General features: G+C 40.9%; 1 protein-coding gene across 15 annotated transcripts in view; it reads right to left on the reverse strand.

The window, feature by feature from the left end:
- The window catches only part of LRCH3 (leucine rich repeats and calponin homology domain containing 3), a 117,443-nt gene extending 102,667 nt beyond the window's left edge, over nt 1-14,776 (reverse strand). For 13 of the 15 annotated variants that reach the window (XM_064294322.1, XM_064294630.1, XM_064294603.1 and 10 more), the window contains exon 1: nt 14,491-14,775. In XM_064294322.1, the coding sequence (XP_064150392.1) occupies nt 14,491-14,752 (262 nt within the window). In that variant the 5' untranslated portion in view covers nt 14,753-14,775. Of the gene's footprint in view, nt 1-14,490 lie in introns of all 15 variants that reach the window. The other 2 variants (XM_064294758.1, XM_064294667.1) reach the window with 1 other exon arrangement.
- Nucleotides 14,777-21,704: the final 6,928 nt, after the last annotated feature.

Genomic DNA, 21,704 nt, shown 5'->3' on the forward strand with positions numbered 1-21,704 from the left:
AAACCCAGCCATACTACAATATGTACATAACACTGTTTCTGTGAGGAAATGTTTTTGAAGCCTGCTTACAAATTAGGCTTGTCTAGGTTTTTAAAATTGCCTACTGTTTGTCAGAACAACTCCACTTCTAGAAATTTACCCTAAAGAAATAAGAGATGTGAACAAAGTTATGTAAATGGATGCTCATAGTGTTATTTATAGAATTGAAAAATTAGAAATAGTCTATGTGTCCAATAAAAGGGGTGTGGTTAAGTATAAGGGTAGGATGAAATGCTATGCAGCCATAAAAATTCTGTTTTAAGAAAATATTTCTAATATACCACAAAATGAGAAAAAGCAGACGATAAAAAGCTGGTCCCCTACATGTCTGTCAGTTTGTCGTACCGTGGGGGCTTGCATGTTGCTGTGATGCTGGAAGCTATGCCACTGGTATTCAGATACCAGCAGGGTCACCCATGGAGGACCAGTTTCAGCTGAGCTTCCAGACTAAGACAGACTAGGAAGAAGGACCCGGCGGTTTACTTCTGAAAAGTATTAGCCAGTGAAAACTTTATGAATATCAGCAGAACATTGTCTGATACAGTGCCAGAAGATGAGCCCCCCAGGTTGGAAGGCACTCAAAAGACGACTGGGGAAGAGGTGCCTCCTCAAAGCAGAGTCGACCTTAATGACATGGATAGAGTCAAGCTTTCAGGACCTTCATTTGCTGATGTAGCACAACTCAAAATGAGAAGAAACAGCTACAAACATCCATTAATAATCGGAACGTGGAATGTACGAAGTACGAATCTGTGAAAACTGGAAATTGTTAAAAAATGAAATAGAACACATAAACTTCGATATCCTAGGCATTAGTGAGCTGAAACAGACCGGTATTGGTCATTTTGAATAGCATACTCACATTGTCTACCATGCTGGGAATGACAACTTGAAGAGGTATGGCATAGCAGTCATCGTCAAAAAGAACATTTCAAGATCTGTCCTGAAGTACAATGCTGTCAGTGATAGGATAACATCCATATGCCTACAAGGAAGATCAGTTAATAGGCTATTATTCAAATTTATGCACCAACCACTAAGGCCAAAGATGAAGAAACTGAAGATTTTTACCAACTGCTGCAGTCTGACATTGACCGAACCTGCAATCAGGATGCACTGACAATTACTGGTGATTGGAACGCGAAAGTTGGAAACAAAGGAAAAGGATCGGTAGTTGGAAAACGCGGCCTTGGTGACAGAAATGATGCCGGAGATCCAATGACAGAATATTCCAAGATCAACAACTTCTTCATTGCAAATACCTTCTTTCACCAACATAAACGGCGACTATACACGTGGACAATTTTTTTTTTTTTTTTATACACATGGACCTCACCAAATGGAATACACAGGAATCAAGTTGACTACATCTATGGGAAGAGGTGATGGAAAAGCCCAATATCATCAGTCAGAACAAGGCCAGGGGCTGACTATGGAAAAGACTATCAATTGTTCGTATGCAACTTCAAGCTAAAACTGAAGAAAATTAGAACAAGTCCATGAGAACCAAAGTACGACCCTGAATATATTCCACTTGAATTTACAGAGACCATCTCAAGAACAGATTTGACACGTTGAATACTAATGACCAAAGACCAGATGAGTTGTAGAACAACATCTAGGACATCATACATGAAGAAAGCAAGAGGTCATTAAAAGACAGGAAAGAAAAGACCAAAATGATGTCAGAAGAGACTCTGAAACTGGCTCTAGAATGTTGAGCAGCTAAAGCAAATGGAAGAAATGATGAAGTAAAAGAACTGAACATAAGATTTCCAAGGACACCTCAAGAAGACAAAGTATTATAATGACATGTGCAAAGGGCTGGGAATAGAAAACCAAAACGGAAGAACATGCTCAGCATTTCTCAAGCTGAAAGAACTGAATAAAAAAATTCAAGCCTCGAGTTCCAATAGTGAAGGATTCTACGGGGAAAATATTAAATGACATAGGAAGCATCGAAAGAAGATGGAAGGGATACACACAGTCATTATACCAAAAAGAACTGGTGGCTGTTCAACCATTTCAAGAGGTGGCATAAGATCAGGAACCAGTGGTACTGAAGGAAGAGCTCCAAGCTGCACTGAAGGCACTGGCTTCAGGAATTGACTGAAATCAACTGACGTGTTTCAACAAGTGAATGCAGCGCTACAAGTGCTCACTCGTCTCTGCCAAGAAATTTAGAAGACAGCTACCTGGCCAACCGACTGGAAGAGATCCATCTTTATGCCTATTTCCCAAGAAAGGTGATCCAACTGAATGTGGAAATTACTGAACAATATCACTAATATCACACAAAAGCAAAATTTTGCTGAAGATCATTCAAAAGTGGCTGCAGCAGTGTATGGACAGGGAACTGCCAGAAATTCAGGCCGGTTTCAGAAGAGGACGTGGAACCAGGGGTATCATTGCTGATGTCAGATGGATCCTGGCTGAAAGCAGAGAAGACCAGAAGGATGTTCCCGTGTGTTTTATTGACTATGCAAAAGAATTCGACTATGTGGATTGTAACAAATTATGGATAACATTGCGAAAAATGGGAATTCCAGAACACTTAACTGTGCTCATGAGGAACCTTTACATAGATCAAGATGCAGCTGTTCGGACAGAACAAGGGGATACCGCGTGGTTTTAAGTCAGGAAAGGTACGCATCAGGGTTGTATCCTCTCACCATACCTATTCAATCTGTATGCTGAGCAAATAATCCAAGAAACTGGACTATATGAAGAAGAGCAGGGTATCAGGATTGGAGGTAGACTCATTAACAACCTGCATTATGCAGATGACACAACCTTGCCTGCTGAAACACTTACGATGATCAAAGACCATGTCAGGGATTGAATTATCTCCCCCGCCAAAACGTGTGTAACAATTTGGTTAGGCCATGTGTGGTTGTCCTCCATTTTGTGATTATAATTTTATGTTGAGGATTACGGTGGGATTGTAACACCACCCTTACTCAGGTCATCTCCCTGATCCAAGGTAAAGGGAGCTTCCCTGGGGTGTGGCCTGCACCATCTTTTATCTGTCAAGAGATAAAAGGAAAGGGAATCAAGCAGAGATGGGGACCTCATACTACCAAGAAAGCAGCATCAGGAGCAGAGCGGGTTCACTGGACCCGGGGTCCCTGCGCCCGAGAAGCTCCTCGACCAAGGAAAGATTTAGAACAAGGGACTTCTTCCAGAGCTGACAGAGAGAAAAAGCCTTCCTTTGGAGCTGATGCCTTGAATTTGGACTTTCAGCCTACTTTATCATGAGGAAATAAATTTCTCTTTGTTAAAGCCATCCACTTGTGGTATTTCTGTTATGGCAGCACTAGATGACTAATACAAACCACGACCTTCACTATGTATTACATCTCAACATAAAGAAAACGAAAATCCTCACAAGTGGACCAATAAGCAACATCATGATAAACGGAGAAAAGACTGAAATTGTCAAGGATTTCATTTTACTTGGGTCCACAATCAACAGCCATGGAAGCAGCAGTCAAGGAGTCAAAGGACACATTGCATTGGGTAAATCTGCTGCAAAGGAGCTCTTTAAAGTGTTGAAAAGCAAAGATGTCACGTTGAAGACTAAGGTGCACCTGACCCAAGCCATGGCATTTTCAATCGCACCACATGCATGCAAAAGCTGGAGAACGAATAAGAAGACTGAAGAAGAACTGACGCCTTTGAATCGAGGTGTTGGCAAAGAATATTGAATATATCATGGACTGCCAAAACAACGAACAAATCTGTCTTGGAAGAAGTACAACCAGAATGCTCCTTAGAAGCAAGGATGGCGAGACTGCGTCTTACATCCTTTGGACATGTTGTCAGGAGGGATCAGTCCCTGGAGAAAGACATCATGCTTGGTAAATACAGGGTCAGAAGAAACGAGGAAGACCCTGGATGACGTGGATTGACACAGTGGCTGCAACAATGGGCCCAAGCACAATTGTGAGCATGGCAAAGAACCTAGCATTGTTTCGTTCTGTGGTACATGGGGTTGCTATGAGTCAGAACCGAATAACAGCACCTCACAACAACAAAAAGCTGGTACTTATTTTTTCAGTATATATATACATGCATTAAAAAAAAAACCTGGAAAATGTGAAAATATTATAAGTTATTTATCTCTGCTGTAGTGTTTTTCTTGCCCCCAGCTTTCTCTCTGTATTTGTTTTGTCCAAATTTTCTGTAATAAACATGTACTACTCTTACAATTACCAAAAAAAATAAATAAATCAAAACACACAGGAATCTGTACGCATGCAAAAAGAGCATCTTATCCTTTGTTATCAAAAGACAAAAAGTAGGACTAGAAATAACAAATGCCTTCCCCTGAATTTGTATCCTTTTTTTAACTGTGAACACAGTAAGATTATTCAGAATTCACTAAATACAGAACAAGGACATATCATCTCTCTGACTGACACATACCCGAGAGAATGGGAAGATTCAGTGGTTACAAAGGAAACGCAACTCAGATGCTGCTGGTATAAACCTAAACTGAACAATCTCTTTGGAAGGACAATCTTATAATCTGTATCAAAAAACCTAAAACTGTGCATGCCTTTTAACCAATCAGTTATATTTCAAGGAATCTTTCTTAAGAAGTGCTTGGGGAAGCCAGCAAAGATACAACACTAGACTATTCTTAGCAGGAACCCTGGTGGCGCAGTAGTTAAGAGCGCAGTTGCTAACCAAAATGTCAGCGGTTTGAATCCACCAGCTACTCCTTGGAAACCCTATGGGGCAGCTCTATTATGTCCTATACGGTCGCTGTGAGTCGGAATCGACTCGATGGCAACATGTCTGGCTTTTTTTCTATTCTCATCAGTATCGTTTGTAACGGTGAGAGTTGAAAACAATCCTAATGTACACCAATAAAAACTCGTTGCAGTCAAGCTGATTCCAACTCATAGCCATCCTATAGGACAGAGCAGAACTGCCTCATAGGGTTTCCAAGGAGTGGCTGGTGGATACGAACCACCGACCTTTTGGTTAGCAGCCATAGAACTTAACCACTATGCGCACACACCAACAGAGACTGATAAATGACAGCACAGGCATCCATGAAAAATTATGCTATAGATCTCTTTTCTGATGTTGTATCTCAAATCTCATGTAATGAAAAGCAAACTGGGTGATAAAACAGCCTTTATATGATCCCATTTTTATAATAAGAAAAAGTGAAACTGTATATTCCGTGAGGAAAATGTCTGAAAGACTGCAAAACAAACGTTCATCGTTCTCTGGTGAGCGGAGTTATGAATGATGTTAACTGCCTTCTTTTGTACTACTACGAACTTTTTGTATTATAATGAACATGGACAACTCTTTTTTTTTTTTCATTCTTACATGGAATCATCTAATTATTCATTTAACAAATGCTTTTTAGCAGTTTTACTGAAATACAATTCTCGTACCATACAACTCACCCATCTAAAGTTTACAGTTCAATTCAAGGGTCTTTGTATTCCAAATTGTGCAACCATCACCACAGTCTATTTTAGGACACTTTCATCACCCCAGAAAGAAACCCTGTACCCATTAACAATCATTCCCCATTTCTCCCTAACCCTGCCAGCCCTAGACAACCAATAATCTACTTTCTGTCTACAGATTTACCTATTCTGGACATTTCATGATAGTGGTCCTTTGTGACTGGCCTCTTTTTTCAAGGTTTATCCATATTCTAGTATGCACTGGTACAGCAAATAATTTTTAAGCATCTGCTGAATACTGTGGATAAACTAGACAGAGAACCTGCTGTAAAAAAGTAGAGTCTAGAAAACGATGAACATGCACAACTCTTAGTATCAGAAGAAATTATTTTTAAAGTCTACTAAACTGAACCAATCTGATTAATCAAATAAAATTTGTTTTGTTTTCTACTGTGTCCTCATTGCTAAGGCCCTTAGAAGATTTCTTCCTCATTTGAGGACATAAGACCCAGTGCATAGTAAATACCCCAAATATATAGTCAATGCTTCTATTAACAAGGGGGACATGCTACAATGGCACTCTTTGTTGAACAAGATTTCCGAAAGAAAAAATTAAATATCCCCCGTGGCCCTGAGATGCTAGCAAGGATCCTGTGACTGAGCCTGCATTTGATGCTGCCCTCCTCCTCTCTTTGCCTCTACCTTCTCGACCATTATTTATCAGTGTTTTCAGATCTAGTCACCATAATGACTCACCGTCTTCATGAATATAGGAAAACACTGCTAAAGGAAGTATGATTTATAAAATAAGTAATAACCAAAAACCAAACTAAACCCAGTGCCGTCGAGTCAATTCCGACTCATATCGACCCTACAGGACAGAGTAGAACTGCCCCACAGAGTTTCCAAGGAATGCCTGGCAGATTCGAACTGCCTACCCTTTGGTTAGCAGCCGCACCACTTAACCACTACCCCACCAGCGTTTCTAAAATAAATAATACAGAATAAAATTTCAACTCAATTTTAATATAGAAAGCCCCAATATCACTGTCCAATATAACCTTCTGTGATGATGGAAAGGTTCTATATCTCATCTGCCCAATATGACAGACAACAGCTACATATGATTACTGAACACTGGAAATATGGCTAGTACAACTGAGGACCCAAATTTTTAATGTTAATTAATTTTACTCACCATATATATTTTTTTATATATGGCTAATGGCTACCATACTGGACAGCATAACTCCAGGAAAAATTCATAGCACATATACTGTGGCTGATACAAAATATACCTAAATAAGGATCCAAGTATAAGAAAAAAACATGTTTTCCACTTAAGACCTGGCATTCCAGTGTATATTTCCAAGACTAACAAAACCACAATTTTTATAGGTAACAGCTTTCTTCCTTGAAAAATTAAATAGCATTTTAGCAATGCTTATTCTTCTTTACCTAGCAGATAAGTACTGTCCACTTCTTCAAAGTCATAATTCCCATGGCTTCAGTAACACTAGTTGCCTTATCTCACCCATCTACATCTCAGTTTTTCTTTCTTTTGTGGACTCTTAGTCCTTCTCAGATTTGACGCACTCAGCACTAGTGACCAGAGATCAGACACGCTGTGGAATGACATCAAGTACATCACACACGAAGAAAGCAAGAGGTCACTGAAAAGACAGGAAAGAAAGAAAAGACCAAGACGGATATCAGAGGAGACTCTGGAACTTGCTCACGAACGTCAAGCAGCCAAAGCAAAAGAAATGATGAAGTAAAAGAACTGAACAGAAGATTTCAAAGGTCAGCTCGAGAAGACAAAGTATTACAATGACACGTGCAAAGAGGTGGAGACAGAAAACCAAAAGGGAAGAACACGCTCCGTGTTACTAAGCTGAAAGAATTGAGGAAAAAATTAAGCCTCAAGTTGCAGTCGTGAAGGATTCTATGGTGAAAATATTAAATGACACAGGAAGCATCAAAAGAAGATGGAAGAAATACACAGACTCATTATACCAAAAAGAATTAGTCGATGTTCAACTATTTCAAGAGGTGGCATATGATCAGGAACTGATGGTACTGAAGGAACAAGTCCAAGCTGCACTGAAGGCACTGGTGAAAAACAAGGCTCCAGGAATTGATGGAATATCAATTGAGATGTTTCCACAAACAGATGCAGCACTGGAGGTGCTCACTCATCTATGCCAAGAAATACGGAAGACAGCTTCCTGGCCAACTGACTGGAAGAGATCCATATTTATGCTTATTCCCAAGAAAGGTGATCCAATCAAATGGGGAAATTATAGAGCAGTATCATTAATATCACACACAAGCAAAATTTTCCTGAAGATCATTCAAAAACGGCTGCAGCAGTATATCGACAGGGAACTGCTAGAAAGTCAGGCTGGTTTCAGAAGAGGGCGTGGAACCAGGGCTATCATTGCTGATGTCAAATGGATCCTGGCTGAAAGCAGAGAATACCAGAAAGATGTTTACCTGTTTTATTGACTATGCAAAGGCATTTGACTGTGTGGATCATAACAAACTGTGGATAACATTGCGAAGAATGGGAATTCCAGAACACTTAATTGTGCTCATGGGGAACCTTTACATAGATCAAGAGGCAGTTGTTCAGACAGAAAAGGGGATATTGATTGGTTTAAAGTCAGGAAAGGTGTGCTCCAGGGTTGTATACTTTCACCACACCTATTCAATCTGTATGCTGAGCAAATAGCCCGAGAAGCTGGACTATATGAAGAACAGGGCATCAGTATTGAAGGAAGACTTGTTAACAACCTGCAATATGCAGATGACACAACCTTGCTCGCTGAAAGTGAAGAGGACTTCACACACTTACTAATGAAGATCAGAGACCACAGCCTTCAGTATGGATTGCGCCTCAACATAAAGAAAACAAAAGTCCTCACAACTCTATCAATAAGCAACATCATGATAAACAGAGAAAAGATTGAAGTTGTCAAGGATTTCATTTTACTTGGATCAACAGCCATGGAAGCAGAAGTTAAGAAATCAAAGGACACGTTGCATTGGATAAATCTGCTGCAAAGGAACTCTTTAAAGTGTTGAAAAGCAAAGGAGTCACCTTGAAAAGAAGGTGTGCCTGACCCAAGCCATGGTATTTTCAATCGCATCATATGCATGTGAAAGCTGGACAATGAATAAGGAAAACTGAAGAAGAAATGATGCCTCTGAATTGTGGTGTTGGTGAAGAATATAGAATATACCACAGACTGCCAAAAGAATGAACAAATCTCTCGTGGAAGAAGTACAACCAGGATGCTCCTTAGAAGCAAGAATGGCGAGACTGCATCTCACATACTTCAGACATGTTGTCAGGAGGGATCAGTCCCTGTACAAAGACATCATGCTTGGCAAAGTACAGGGTCAGCGGAAAAGAGGAAGACCCTCAACAAGGTGGACTGACACAGTGGCTACAACAATGAGTTCAAGCACAGTGGCAATTCACGCAGGACCAGGCAATGTTTCGTTCTGTTGTGCATGGTGTCACTACGAGTCGGAACCGACTCAACAGCACCTAACAACAAAAACAGTCCTCCTCCTGCCCTCAACTACAGGTTTCCCCCAATCCTTGGTTTCCCACAGTCGGTCTTCCATTCAGAAGATTTCTTACAGCTTCAACTATGACCCTCTTTGTCTTTTGTGAAACAGCACCACCTCATTGTACAACCTTAAACACAACTAAGACTTCTCATCTGTAAAGTAACTTAAGTGGTTACTATGCATGCTTCCCATTTCAGGACTCTACAAATTCTAGCACAGGCCTACTTCTCCAGCTTTGATTTTTTCTCAGGTTGGTACCTCCTCCTGTCTTCTAAAATGCTGGTGTGCCCCACGGTTGTCAGTGACCAGCTTTTCCACTCTCCACACTCTTTCTCAAGAACCTCATAAGCTCTTGTTGTGATTTTCTTAAATTTACACTGCAGCCCCATCTTCACTCTAAAGCTTTAGATCTACATTAATATTTGCTGCACGTGATTAACCAGATGTTCTAACGGCCTCTTAAAGGTATCAGGCAAACCAAAGGAATCATATGAACCAAACTTCTTTGTCAGTATAGCTTAGTGACCCAAAACACAAGTTTTAGGATCAGGTGTCTATGAATTTAGATCCCAGTTCTGTCACTTATTAGTCATGTGACCTGATCAAATTACTTAATCTTTTGAGTCTCAATTTTCTCATCTGTAAAATGGGTCAAAAATAATACTTCCAACTCATATGGTTGTTGTATGTGTATGTTTCAAACACATACACAACTTAGCACAATACCTGGAATATGCTAAGAGCTCAATATATGTTGGCTACTATTATTACCGGTAGCATTACTAGTTTCCCAGTCTTGTAGGTTTTACTGCTCAGTCATCTTTTACTCATCCTGTCTATGAGTCAGAATCGACTCGACGGCAGTGGGTTTTTTAGTGGGTGGTGTTTGCTGAATGAATTGAATTAGCAGTTGTATATTATCTTCATTTTCCAGTACGATCTCTGTTTTTCAAGTTTTCATTCCTTCATGGAGTTACTACTACAGTCATCCAACCAGATTGCTAGATTTTAAATACTTACATGGTACGGTCTCTTATTTTTCTTTCCCCTACATAACAAAAAATTTTTGCTATTATGACAATTAAAATAATCTTTACACCTATCTATTTATTCCCCCACTAGATTCCTTGAGTTCTTTGAGGGCGGAGACCATCTCAGTCCTCTTTGTAGCCTACGCCTCCCAAAGCTCCTTAGTTAATAAATGTTTGTTGAAGGAGCAAATGTTGACCAGTCTCTGTGTCTTTAAACCGATCATCAATCTAGCTCCCTTTTACGTGAAAGGCAGCTCTTATATTCTCTAATCCAGTCATTTATTCTGACCAAACTGGGCCACCACAACATCAAGAGCAGTCTCACTGTATTAGACAGGTCCCTTTATTTTTGTATCAAAAAATTCTATTCTAAAAAAGCAGAAAAAGGAATTTATTGGCTCACATAATTTGACAAGTCCACGGACAGCATTAACCTTAGGAACAAATGGTTAAGTGCTGGCTTCTAACAAAAAGGTTGGTGGTTCAAATCCACCCAGAGATGCCTCAGAAGAGAAGTCCTGGCAATCTAGTTCTGAAAGATTACAGCCATTGAAAGCCCAATGGAGCACAGCTCTACTTCTGACACTACTAGGGCTGACCCGAGTCAACTCATTAGCAACTGCTTTGGGGCTCAAACACTTCTCACTGGAATTTGGCCACATTCTTTCCATCTTTTGGCTCTGCTTTCCATTTATTGGCAAGCTACCTACCAGCACTTCCAGGCTCTCATCCTATTCTCTCAGCAGCTCTAGTGTTCAAAGTTCACCCCCTTCTCAGTAGTTCCAACAAAAATTCAGAATTAACATTCAGGTATGCTGATTAGAAAATGTGACTATCTCTGAAACAATCACTACAGTCAGAGGGAAGGACTACACTGATTGGCCATTAGCTAGGACTGAGTCATGTGCACAGAGAGCCCTGGTGGCGCAGTGGTCAAAGCGCTCATCTAGGAACCAAAAGGTCAGCAGTTTGAACCCATCGGCCACTCTACCGAAGAAAGATGTAGCAGTCTGCTTCCGTAAAAATTTACAGCCTTGGAGTCAATGGGCAAGAAAAAAAAAAAAAAAAATTTACAGCCTTGGAAACCCTATGGGACAGACAGTTCTACGCTGTCTTCTAGGGTAGCTACGAGTCTGAATTGACTTGATGGCAGTGGGTTTGGTTTTGGTTTGGAGTCATGTACACACATCCGTGCATCAGGGTGGGATTCATGTAACTAACTGAGAAGGACAGTTCCCTAGGAAAATCAGGTTCCCTAGAAAATTCAAGGTACTGTTATGAGAAGACAGGGGAATGGACGATGGACTGGCAAAATTAACTGATGTCCCCTAGACTGTAAGACTTTTTGCATGCTGTCTACCACATCCTAGAATGCCTTTACTTCCGGTTTCTGCTTACCCAAATCCAGGTTACATCCTTTTTCCTTCAAGAAGTCCTCTGTGATTTCTTCTAAGATCTTCTTTGGCCTCTGAATCAAGTCCAAAACCAGTTGCCATTGATTCAACGCCAACTCATGGCAACCCGATGCGTGTCAGTGCAGAATTGTGCTTCAGAATGTTTTCAACGGCTGACTATTTAGAAATAGATCAACCAGGCCCTTCTTCCAAGGTGCCTCTAGGTAGACTAGAACCTCCAATCTTTCAGTCAGCAGCCTAGTGAGTTAACCTCGATCAAGTCACCCATTTCTCTAATTACTTTACTTTTCCTAGCTACCTTTTTAAACAAGTAAGAAGCCCTGGTGGCACAGTGGTTAAAGTGCTCAGCTGCTAATCAAAAGGTCGGCGGTTCAAACCCACCAGCCACTCGGTAAGGGAAGGATCTGGCAATCTGCACCCGTAAAGATTACAGCCTTGGAAACCCCGTGGGGCAGTTTTACTCTGTCCTAAAGGGTCACTGTAAGTTGAATCAACTTGACAGCAAAGGATTCCTTAAACAATTAAGAGGATGAAGCCTCAAAAAATGTTCCCGATGAACTCTAAGCATGTCCAATTATAAACTATGGGTGAACATGGTTTCCCAGAGCATAAACTCTTGAAGGAGAGCAGCTCTACCACGTATATTCGATACATTATGAAAATATAATCTTTGATATATATAGCATTCAAATAATTTTACTTGGCTTGAAATCTTCTATAGTGTCTAAACAAAGCATTTCAACTAACATTAAGTTGGGTCTGAATTCATAAAAGCACTTGGTATAAAAGGAAGACTACAGATTTTGGGGTTACCTCAAATCTTGGCTAATACCCCCTACCTTGCCTTTGGTGACAGATCTCTAAGCAAACTACTTCACCTCTCTAAAATTTGGTTTCACTATCCATAAAAACAGGACTAGTACTACCTATCTGTACACAGGGAGACTGCACAGCGTAGTGGAAAGAACAGAGTTAGACAGAGCTGGGCTGAAATTCTACCACTAATACTAGCTACATGACTTTCTTTCCGTGAGTCCTAATCTGTAAAGTGGGGATAATGATATATAATCCATAGGTTACTATGATCATTAAACAAGGCAATGTATTTTAAACCACCTAACAACAGCAAACAGTCAACACTCAGTAAATGATGTTCTCAGCACTACGCTATGTTTAAAATAATTCACCTTTTTTTTGTACTAATTACCAAGGTCTGCCAAAGATTTCCTATGCTTAATGATACTTCTACATGTTAAAAATGAATCTAGTCTATTAGGTTATAAAATACCTTGTAATCTTTTTTTTTTCTTTTCTTTTTTATACTTCTTGACAAAGTGTGGACTAACTAAAAAACTGGTTTATGTAAATACTGTTAAAGTAATAAAATAAGCATGGATAATAATATACTTAAAAATTCAGAGCACAGTGTGGAAAACTTCATTGGGATTATTTACTATTTTTCATAAATGCCCCTGGATTTTGTTAATTAATAAAATATTTCTTAAAGGCTCAATATATTACTGCTAACAAAGCAGGTAAGATAATGAGCTAGATAAACTCCTGTAACCAACTTTTCTTTTTAGCTTTAGGCTTAATGTAATAATACTGAAATGACTCACACCAATAAGAAATCACTATGCCATATAACCCTCCTGAACAGAATCAGGAAATTGCAGGTATGAATGGCAATTTCAGATGTCTGTGAGAACACATGCAAAAGGCAAGTGGCTGCTGATATTTACCTTAGCAACAAAATATAATTTTAATATCATTCACTAAAAAAATACAAATTATGTTCAGTACAACTGCTTCCAAAAAAAGAGATGAAATACGCAGGCATTTAATTTCTTCCATCTTACACCAGACCAACAGTTTCTCTTTGGAAAGGCTAGTTTCTGGAATTACTTTAACAGTTCTGTTTATTTTTCTAACATGAGTGAGCCATATGTAATACTTATCAATCTTCAATGAGTGCACAAAGGGGAAAGGTGTGAAACCTAAGCTCTTAAAATGACTAAAACTGAATAAATACAATTATAAGACAAAATACTGCACATTCTTTGGTTGCAAAAGCATCATCTGAAAGTAAAATATTTAACTATATCAGACTGTAAAACCTGTATAAGGGATTTTTTGTTTGTTTCCTCCTTGTATTTCTGTAAATCTTGAACAGACTCAATTTTTAATCTATTCTCTGAGCAAACTATATTTTAAACACGAGAGAAAATACTATGTTGAACACCTCAGTCACCACATATTATTCCCTAGAGCTAAGAAAATCAAATAATACCTAATTCTTTATCCCTTAGTCTCCTTCCTGTGTTCAAAAAAAGTATAAAGCCAACAAGAAAGGGCTTAAAAGGGAAAAGCGAATATAGATATGGTAGGCAATCCATGAAGAGTGGAAGAGGTGATTTACAAAACGGAAAGCAATGGGCTCTAGTCATTTCTACAAGCACATTTAATAAAGTCAACTAGATGAAGGCGGAGAAAGAAAAGTTTCCAACGTTCGGGTTCACATTAAAGAAAAAAAAAAAAAAAAAAAAACTCCAATGCCGAAGCCAACGTTTTCCTGACAATGCAGCGACCACAGAGATCTCTGCTACTCGATCTATTAAAAGTGCGCTATATTCTCAAGTCTTAGAAAATCAACTTGGCATCCCAAATTCTAGAGGGCCTGCAGAAACCGGGGCGGGGCAAGGGTTCACCTCAGAAGTGGCAGAGACAGTAAAAAACACCCCCCATCAATCCCCGCCAGTCGCCTTCCCCGAGAGATGCTGCACCCCTGCCTCGCCCAGACCCGGGTCTGGCCCGCAGGCCCGCAGGGCTGGGCGGGCTCGGGCAGTCGGCTTCTCCCCGTTACCCGGTCTGGACCGCGAGCCCACGGGATCAGCGGCTGTGCTATCCCCGACTCGTCCGCCTTCGGCAGGGGCCGCCTCTCGCGGCACCACGGTCTCCCGCCGGCAGGGATGCCCCTGTCCCGCTCACCCGCTCGGGTGGTGTCCGTCAGGTCGTGGTTGGCCGCTCCCCGAGGAAACTCCCTCAGTTTCCGGCCGCTCAGGCTCAACACCCCGGTTACCGCCGCCTCTTCCAGGGCTCGATCGAGGGAACGGCTCCATGAGCCTGGGCCAGGACCAGAGCCCGCCCCGGAGCCTGGGCCGCAGTTAACGCCGGAGAAGTTGCCTCCGGACGCTGCTGGGCCAGGGCACTCGGCGGCCGTGGCCACAGCGACCAAGCCCGCGGCCGCCATTTCCCAGCCGACAACTCTCCGGCCCCGAGGCTCAGCGCATGCGTGGCCAGGACTGATGGGTGGGCGGGGATAGGGGCGCTCAGACCCCGGACGGGTCCCGAGATGGGCAGGGCTGGGTGCCCCTCCTCACGCCAAGGCGGATGCCCCCTCCCACATCAAGATTTTCCAGAGAAATTTAAACGGAACTCACAGATTTGGAGCGGTCCTTCGTTTTAGAGTCCCAGTAGTATCTCTAAATTGTTCCTACAAAAATACTTTTCAGACAACGCTCCTCATCAAAGCAGCTCTGCCTGCATAAAGCCTTCTGTTGCTGCCAGGAGCTTGGCCTTGGGGAAGGTGAGAGGAGGGTACCCTGGGATACGACCTTAAACGTTTCCCTGCTTTTGTCGTTTTGTAACCAGATGATTTAAATCGAGATTTGTGGATTTATTAACTATTCTTGCCTGAGGGCAAAATAACTGCTAACCTGCTAACTTGGCTCCCAAATTCCATTATTCTCACTATGACGGCTATATATTTTAGACCTTTCATCGCTTTCGTAAAAGTTTTTCTTAACTGAAATAAACTCAACGTGTTAAGTAGTACTTGTCCTTTCCGCAAGAGTTTCTTGTTGAACAAAAAAGGACAAAGAGTATTAAAGTCTAAAATTTTGGTCTGGAACTAAAATCGAGGAAAATGATCTGAGCATAATCTAAATGTGGGAATTAAAGGTAGAAACAAAGAAATGGTCAAAATTGAAACCAAGTACTGTAAAAGTGGAACATACCACCTCATTTTAAACTAACTAGACCTCACCAGTCTCCAGCCTATTCTTGAGATTGTTTTACACATTTAAACCATTTCTGCTATACAGAAATTTAGCAATTTCACGTACAATCAACCAACTAGTATTTACTGTGGGAAATAGGTGTGGAATCCAGACTAATATCAATTACATAATAAGGCGATAAAAAAGGGCTGACTGTGGGTGGTGGGGATTATCTGTTATCAGAATTCAGAGAAAAGGACTCTGTATCATGGAAAAATGCAGTTTGGGATCCAACCTGAAGGGTTGTGAAATGGGATAGGCTGGAAGGTGAGGGCTATATTCCAGATTGGGAGAAGGATCAGCATAAACACAACCAGGTATGATATAATGGTACCTGTGGAGGACATTAAGGTCCCAGGCCACAAGGTTCATGTCAGAGAGCAAAAGAAAATAATGTTAGACTCTTCCCATTACTCCAGGCTCAACTTTTCAATGAAACTTTCATTAGCACTTCCCTGAACTTAATATTTAGTCAATGCTTGTCATTATTACAAACCCTGGAGGCATACTGGTTGAGAGCTACAGCTGCTAACCAAAAGGTTGGCAGTTCAAATCAACAAGGCGCTCCTTGGAAACTCTGTGGGGCAGTTCTACTCTGTCCTTTAGGGTCACTATGAGTCAAAATCAACTTGATGGCAATCAGTTTGTTTTTGGTTTTTTGTTGTTGTTAGTTGTTGGGGAGCCAGCTCCAACTCATGGTGACCTTACATTTAGCAGAACAAAACATTGGTCCTGTACCATTTTCATGATCATTGGTATGTTTGAGTCCATTGTAGTGGCTGTTATGTTAATCCATCTCATTGTGGTTTTCCCTGACTTTACCAACCATAATATCCTTTTCTAGCGATTTGTCTTTCCTGATAATGTGTCAAATGTAAGCGAGCTGAAGTCTCACCATCCTCAGGTCCAAGGAGCATTCCGGTTGTATTTCTCCTAAAACTGATTTATTTATTCTTGTGGTAGTTCACAGCATGTTCAATATTCTTTGTCAACTCTACAATTCAAATTAGTCAATTCTTCTGTCTTCCTTTTTCACTGTCCTGCTTTCACATGCATATGAGGCGATTCAAAGACCAAGGCTTGGGTTAGGCACACCTTAGTCATCAAAGTGATACCTTTGCTTTTTAAAACTTTAAAGAGGTCTTTTGCAGTAGAACTGACCTATGTCAATTGCTTCCATGGACATTGACTGTTGACTGAAGTAGAATGAAATTGTTGACAACTTCATTTTTTTCTCCATTTATCATGATGTTGTTTATTGGCCCAATTGTGAGGATTTTTGTTTTCTTCAAGTTTAGGTATAATACATACAGAAGGCTGTCTTTGACTTTCATCAGTAAGTGCTTCAAGTAGTCTTCATTTTCAGTAAGAAGCGTTGTGTTATCTGTGTATCTGATTTAGTAAATAATATTGGAATCATTATTCTTTGTCCTTGAGCATAGAGAATGTGACCCAGCTGGAGCTGGGCTCACAAGGACTCACAGGACACATTAACTGGGCCCTGAGGCATAAAGACAATAGGTTGGATGATCTTGGAAAATATCTTTTAGGAAACCCTTCACATAAACCTGTCAAACACTAACTAAGGAGTGTTCTGGTTGTACTTCTTCCAGGACAGATTTGTTCGTTCTTTTGGCAGTCCATGGTATATTCAATATTCTTCACCAACACCAGAATTCAAAGGCATCAATTCTTCTTCAGTCTTCCTTATTCATTGTTCAGCTTTCGCATGCATATGATGCGATTGAAAATACCACGGCTTGGGTCAGGCCCACCTTCGTTTCATGGTGACATCTTTGCTTTTCAACACTTTAAAGAGGTCCTTTGCAGCATTTACCCAATGCACTGTGTCCTTTGATTTCTTGACTTCCATGGCTGTTGATCCAAGTAAAATGAAATCCTTGACAACTTCAATCTTTTCTCCTTTTATCATAATGTTGGTCATTGGTTGTGAGGATTTTTGTTTTCTCTGTGTTGAGATGCAATCCATACTCAAGGCTGTGGTCTCTGATCTTCATTAGTAAGTGTGTGAAGTCCTCTTCACTTTCAGCAAGCAAGGTTATATCATCTGCATAATGCAGGTTGTTAATGAGTCTTCCTCCAATCCTGATGCCCTCTTCTTCATATAGTCCAGCTTCTAGGATTATTTGCTCGGCATACAGATTGAATAGGTATAGTGAAAGAATACGACCCTGACACACACCTTTCCTGACTTTAAACCAATCAATATCCCTTTTTCTGTCTGAACAACTGCCTCTTGATCTATGTAAAGGTTCTTCATGAGCACAATTAAGCATTTAGTGAACAGAAAAATTTGTTGGACCAATGAAGACCTTCCCTACTGTTGTTACTGAAACTTGTACCAATGATTATTAAGAAAGACGATTGAAAAGGTAGGATCACAGTTTCTAGCCAACCTGTGAAAAAGAAAAGCTTTCAATAGTTTTGCTGATTTTATAATGTTAATACATACTGATGATTCTGTAATGTTCTTTGGACTTGGGCAGACATGGCTGTGGCAGCATGCTTGCCCATTTTCCCATTCTTGCCTATTCTGTAATATTTCCTTGGACTCAGGCAGACATGGCTCTGGCAGTATGTTTGTTCATTCCCCACTTTTGCCTTTTTGAATATATGCCAAATAAGACTTTCTTTTTGCTTTACTAAACTTTGTGATGTTTTTACCCTACAACATATCGCAGGTTGTAAATGAGTCTTACACCAATCCTGATGCCGTGATCATCACACACTCCAGCTGCAAAGATTGTTTATTCAGTATACACACCGAATACGGTGAAAGGCTACAACTGTGCCACTCGTTTTCTGATTTTAAAACACGCAGTATCCCCTTGTTCTGTTTGAAGAACTGCCTCTTGATCCATGTACAGGTTCTGCATGAACACAATTAAGAGTTCTGGAATTCCCATTCTTCATAGTGTTATTCATAATTTCTTCTGATCCACAGTAAAATGCCTTTGCAGAGTTGATAAAACACAAGTAAACATCTTTCTGGTATTCTCTGCTTTTGGCGAAGATCCATCTGACATCAGCAATGATATCCCTGTCTCTAAAGCTGGGTTCTCTAGACAAGCAAAACCAGTAAAACATATAGAGAGATTTATATCAAGGAAACAGCTCACATTTTTGTAGGAGTTGGAATGCCCCAAGTCCTTGGATCAGGATAGAGGCCTTTCCCAATTCATGGAGCCGCAGAAGCTGGTGAACCCAAGATAAGCAGGTCAGAGAGCAGGGCTCCTGCTCACGGGCTGTGACAGTGGAGGAATCCCCAAGGTTGGCAGGCAAGACTGCAAAGTTTCCCCTGAGTCATGCAGCTGCAGGGGCTGGTGAACCCAAGATAGGCAAGTTGGGGAGCAGGACTCTTGCTTGTAGGCCATGAAGATCGGAGAATCCCAAGATGGACAGGTGAGCTGCTAGCTCAAGTCCCATGATGAGAGGTCAGACAAGAGACTGCTGCTGGATCCAGAACAAGCCAACAACCTTTGCAAGGCAAGCAGAAAGGAAGTAGGCAGCAGAAGGTGGAGAGATGAAGTCTGAGGGGGCAGTGACCTGCCACAGGCCCCGCCCCCACCGGTACTACTCCGCAGATCCATCATGGGGGTGATCACATATCAAATTTCGACAGGGAAGTGATCACAACATTATTGTTGTTATTGTTGTTAGGTGCTGTCGAGTCGGTTCCAACTCATAGCGACCCTGTGCACAACAGAATGAAACACTGCCCAGTCCTGCACCATCCTTATAATCGTTGTTATGCTTGAGCTCATTGTTACAGCCACTGTCTCAATCCGCCTCATCCAGGGTCTTCCTCTTTTCCGCTGACCCTGTATTCTGCCAAGCCTGATGTCCTTCTCCAGGGACTGATGTCCAAACTATGTAAGACGCAGTCTCACCATCCTTGCCACTAAGGAGCATTCTGGCTGCACTTAGGACACATTCATTTGTTCTTTTGGCAGTCCATGGTAAATTCAATATTCTTCGCCAACACCACAATTCAAAAGCATCAACTCTTCTTCGATCTTCCTTATTCATTGTCCAGCTTTCACATGCATATGATGCGACTGAAAATACCACGGCTTGGGTCAGGTGCACCTTAGTCTTCAGAGTGACATCTTTGGTCTTCAACACTTTGAAGAGGTCCTTTGCAGCAGATTTACCCAATGCAATGCATCTTTTGATTTCCTGACTGCTGCTTCCATGGCTGTTGATTGTGGATACAAGTAAAATGAAATCCTTAACAACTTCAATCTTTTCTCCATCTATCATGATGCTGCTCATTGGTCCAGTTGTGAGGATTTTTGTTTTCTTTATGTTGAGGTGCAATCCAGACTGTAGCTGTGGTCTTTGATCTTCATTAGTAAGTGCTTCAAGTCCTCTTCTCTTTCAGCAAGCAAGGTTGTGTCATCTACATAACGGAGGTTGTTAATGAGTCTTCCTCCAATCCTGATGTCCCATTCTTCTTCATATAGTTCAGCTTCTCGTATTATTTGCTCAGCATACAGATTAAATAGGTATGGTGAAAGAATACAACCCTGACACACACCTTTCCTGACTTTAAACCAATCAGTATCCCCTTGTTCTGTCCCAACAACCGCCTCTTCATCTATGTAAAGGTTCCTCATGAGCACAATTTCTGGAATTCCCATTCTTCGCAATGTTATCCATCGTTTGTTATGATCCACACAGTCGAATGCCTTTGCATAGTCAATAAAACACAGGTAAACATCCTTCTGGTATTCTCTGCATTCAGCCAGGATCCATCTGACATCAGCAATGATATCCCTGGTTCCACGTCCTCTTCTGAAACCGTCCTGAATTTCTGGCAGTTCTGTGTCAATATACCGCTGCAGCTGTTTTTGGATGACCTTCAGCAAAATTTTGCTTGTGTGTGATATTAATGATATTGTTCTATAATTTCCCCATTTGATTGGATCACCTTTCTTGGGAATAGGCATAAATATGAATCTCTTCCAGTCAGTTGGCCAGGAAGCTGTCTTCCATATTTCTTGGCAGAGATGCGTGAGCACCTCCAGCGATGCACCTGTTTGTTGAAACATCTCAGTTGATATTCCATCAATTCCTGGAGCCTCGTTTTTCGCCAATGCCTTCAGAGCAGCTTGGACTTCTTCCTTCGGTACCATCAGTTCCTGATCATATGCTATCTCTTGAAATGGTTGAACATCGACTAATTCTTTTTGGTATAATGACTCTGCGTATTCCTTCCATCTTCTTTTGATGCTTCCTGCGTCATCTAATATTTTCCCCATGGAATCCATCACTATTGCAACTCGAGGCTTGAATTTTTCTTCACAACATTATACAACTGCCAAAACACTGAGCATCATGACCCAGCCAGGTTGACACACAATCTTAACCGTCACACCCTCATACCACATCTTCTCAGCTTGAGCTTCTGACACTTCCCTGGTGATGTGCAGCTGTAGCCATTTTTGAATTATTTTGCTAGTATGTGATATTAAAGATAATGTTTAATAATTTCCACATTCTGTTTGATCACCTTTCTTTGGAATGGGCATGAATATAGATCTGTTCCAGTCTGTTGGCCAGGTAACTGTCTTCCAAATTTTTTGACACAGATGAATAAAAGTTTCCAGGGTTCTATCCGTTTGTTGAAACACCTCAATGGGTATTATTCCATCAACTTCTGGAGACTTGTTTTTCACCAGTGACTTCAGTGCAGCTTGAACTTCTTCCTTTAGGATCAATGGTTCTTTATCATATGATACCTCTAGAAATGGTTGAACATCAACTAATTCTTTTTGGTACAGGGATTCTTTGTATTCCTTCCATCTTCTGTTGATGCTTCCTGCATCATTCAATTTTTTTTATTAATTTCAATAATCCAACTTGAGGCTTCAATTTTCTCTTCGGTTCTTTCAGCATGAGAAATGTCAACCATGCTCTTTCCTTTTGGTTTTCTAACTCCAGGGTTTGCACATTTCCTCATAATACTTTATCTTCTCGAGCTGCCCTTTGAAACCTTCTGTTCAGCTCTTTTATTTCATAATTTCTCCCGTTTACTTTAGCTACTCTGCACTTATGAGCAAGATTCAGAGTCTCTTCAGACATCCATTTGGGCTTTTTCCTTCTTTCCTATCTTTTAAA

This window comes from Loxodonta africana, chromosome 1 (assembly GCF_030014295.1).
Source record: "Loxodonta africana isolate mLoxAfr1 chromosome 1, mLoxAfr1.hap2, whole genome shotgun sequence".
NCBI classification, from domain to species: domain Eukaryota; kingdom Metazoa; phylum Chordata; class Mammalia; order Proboscidea; family Elephantidae; genus Loxodonta; species Loxodonta africana.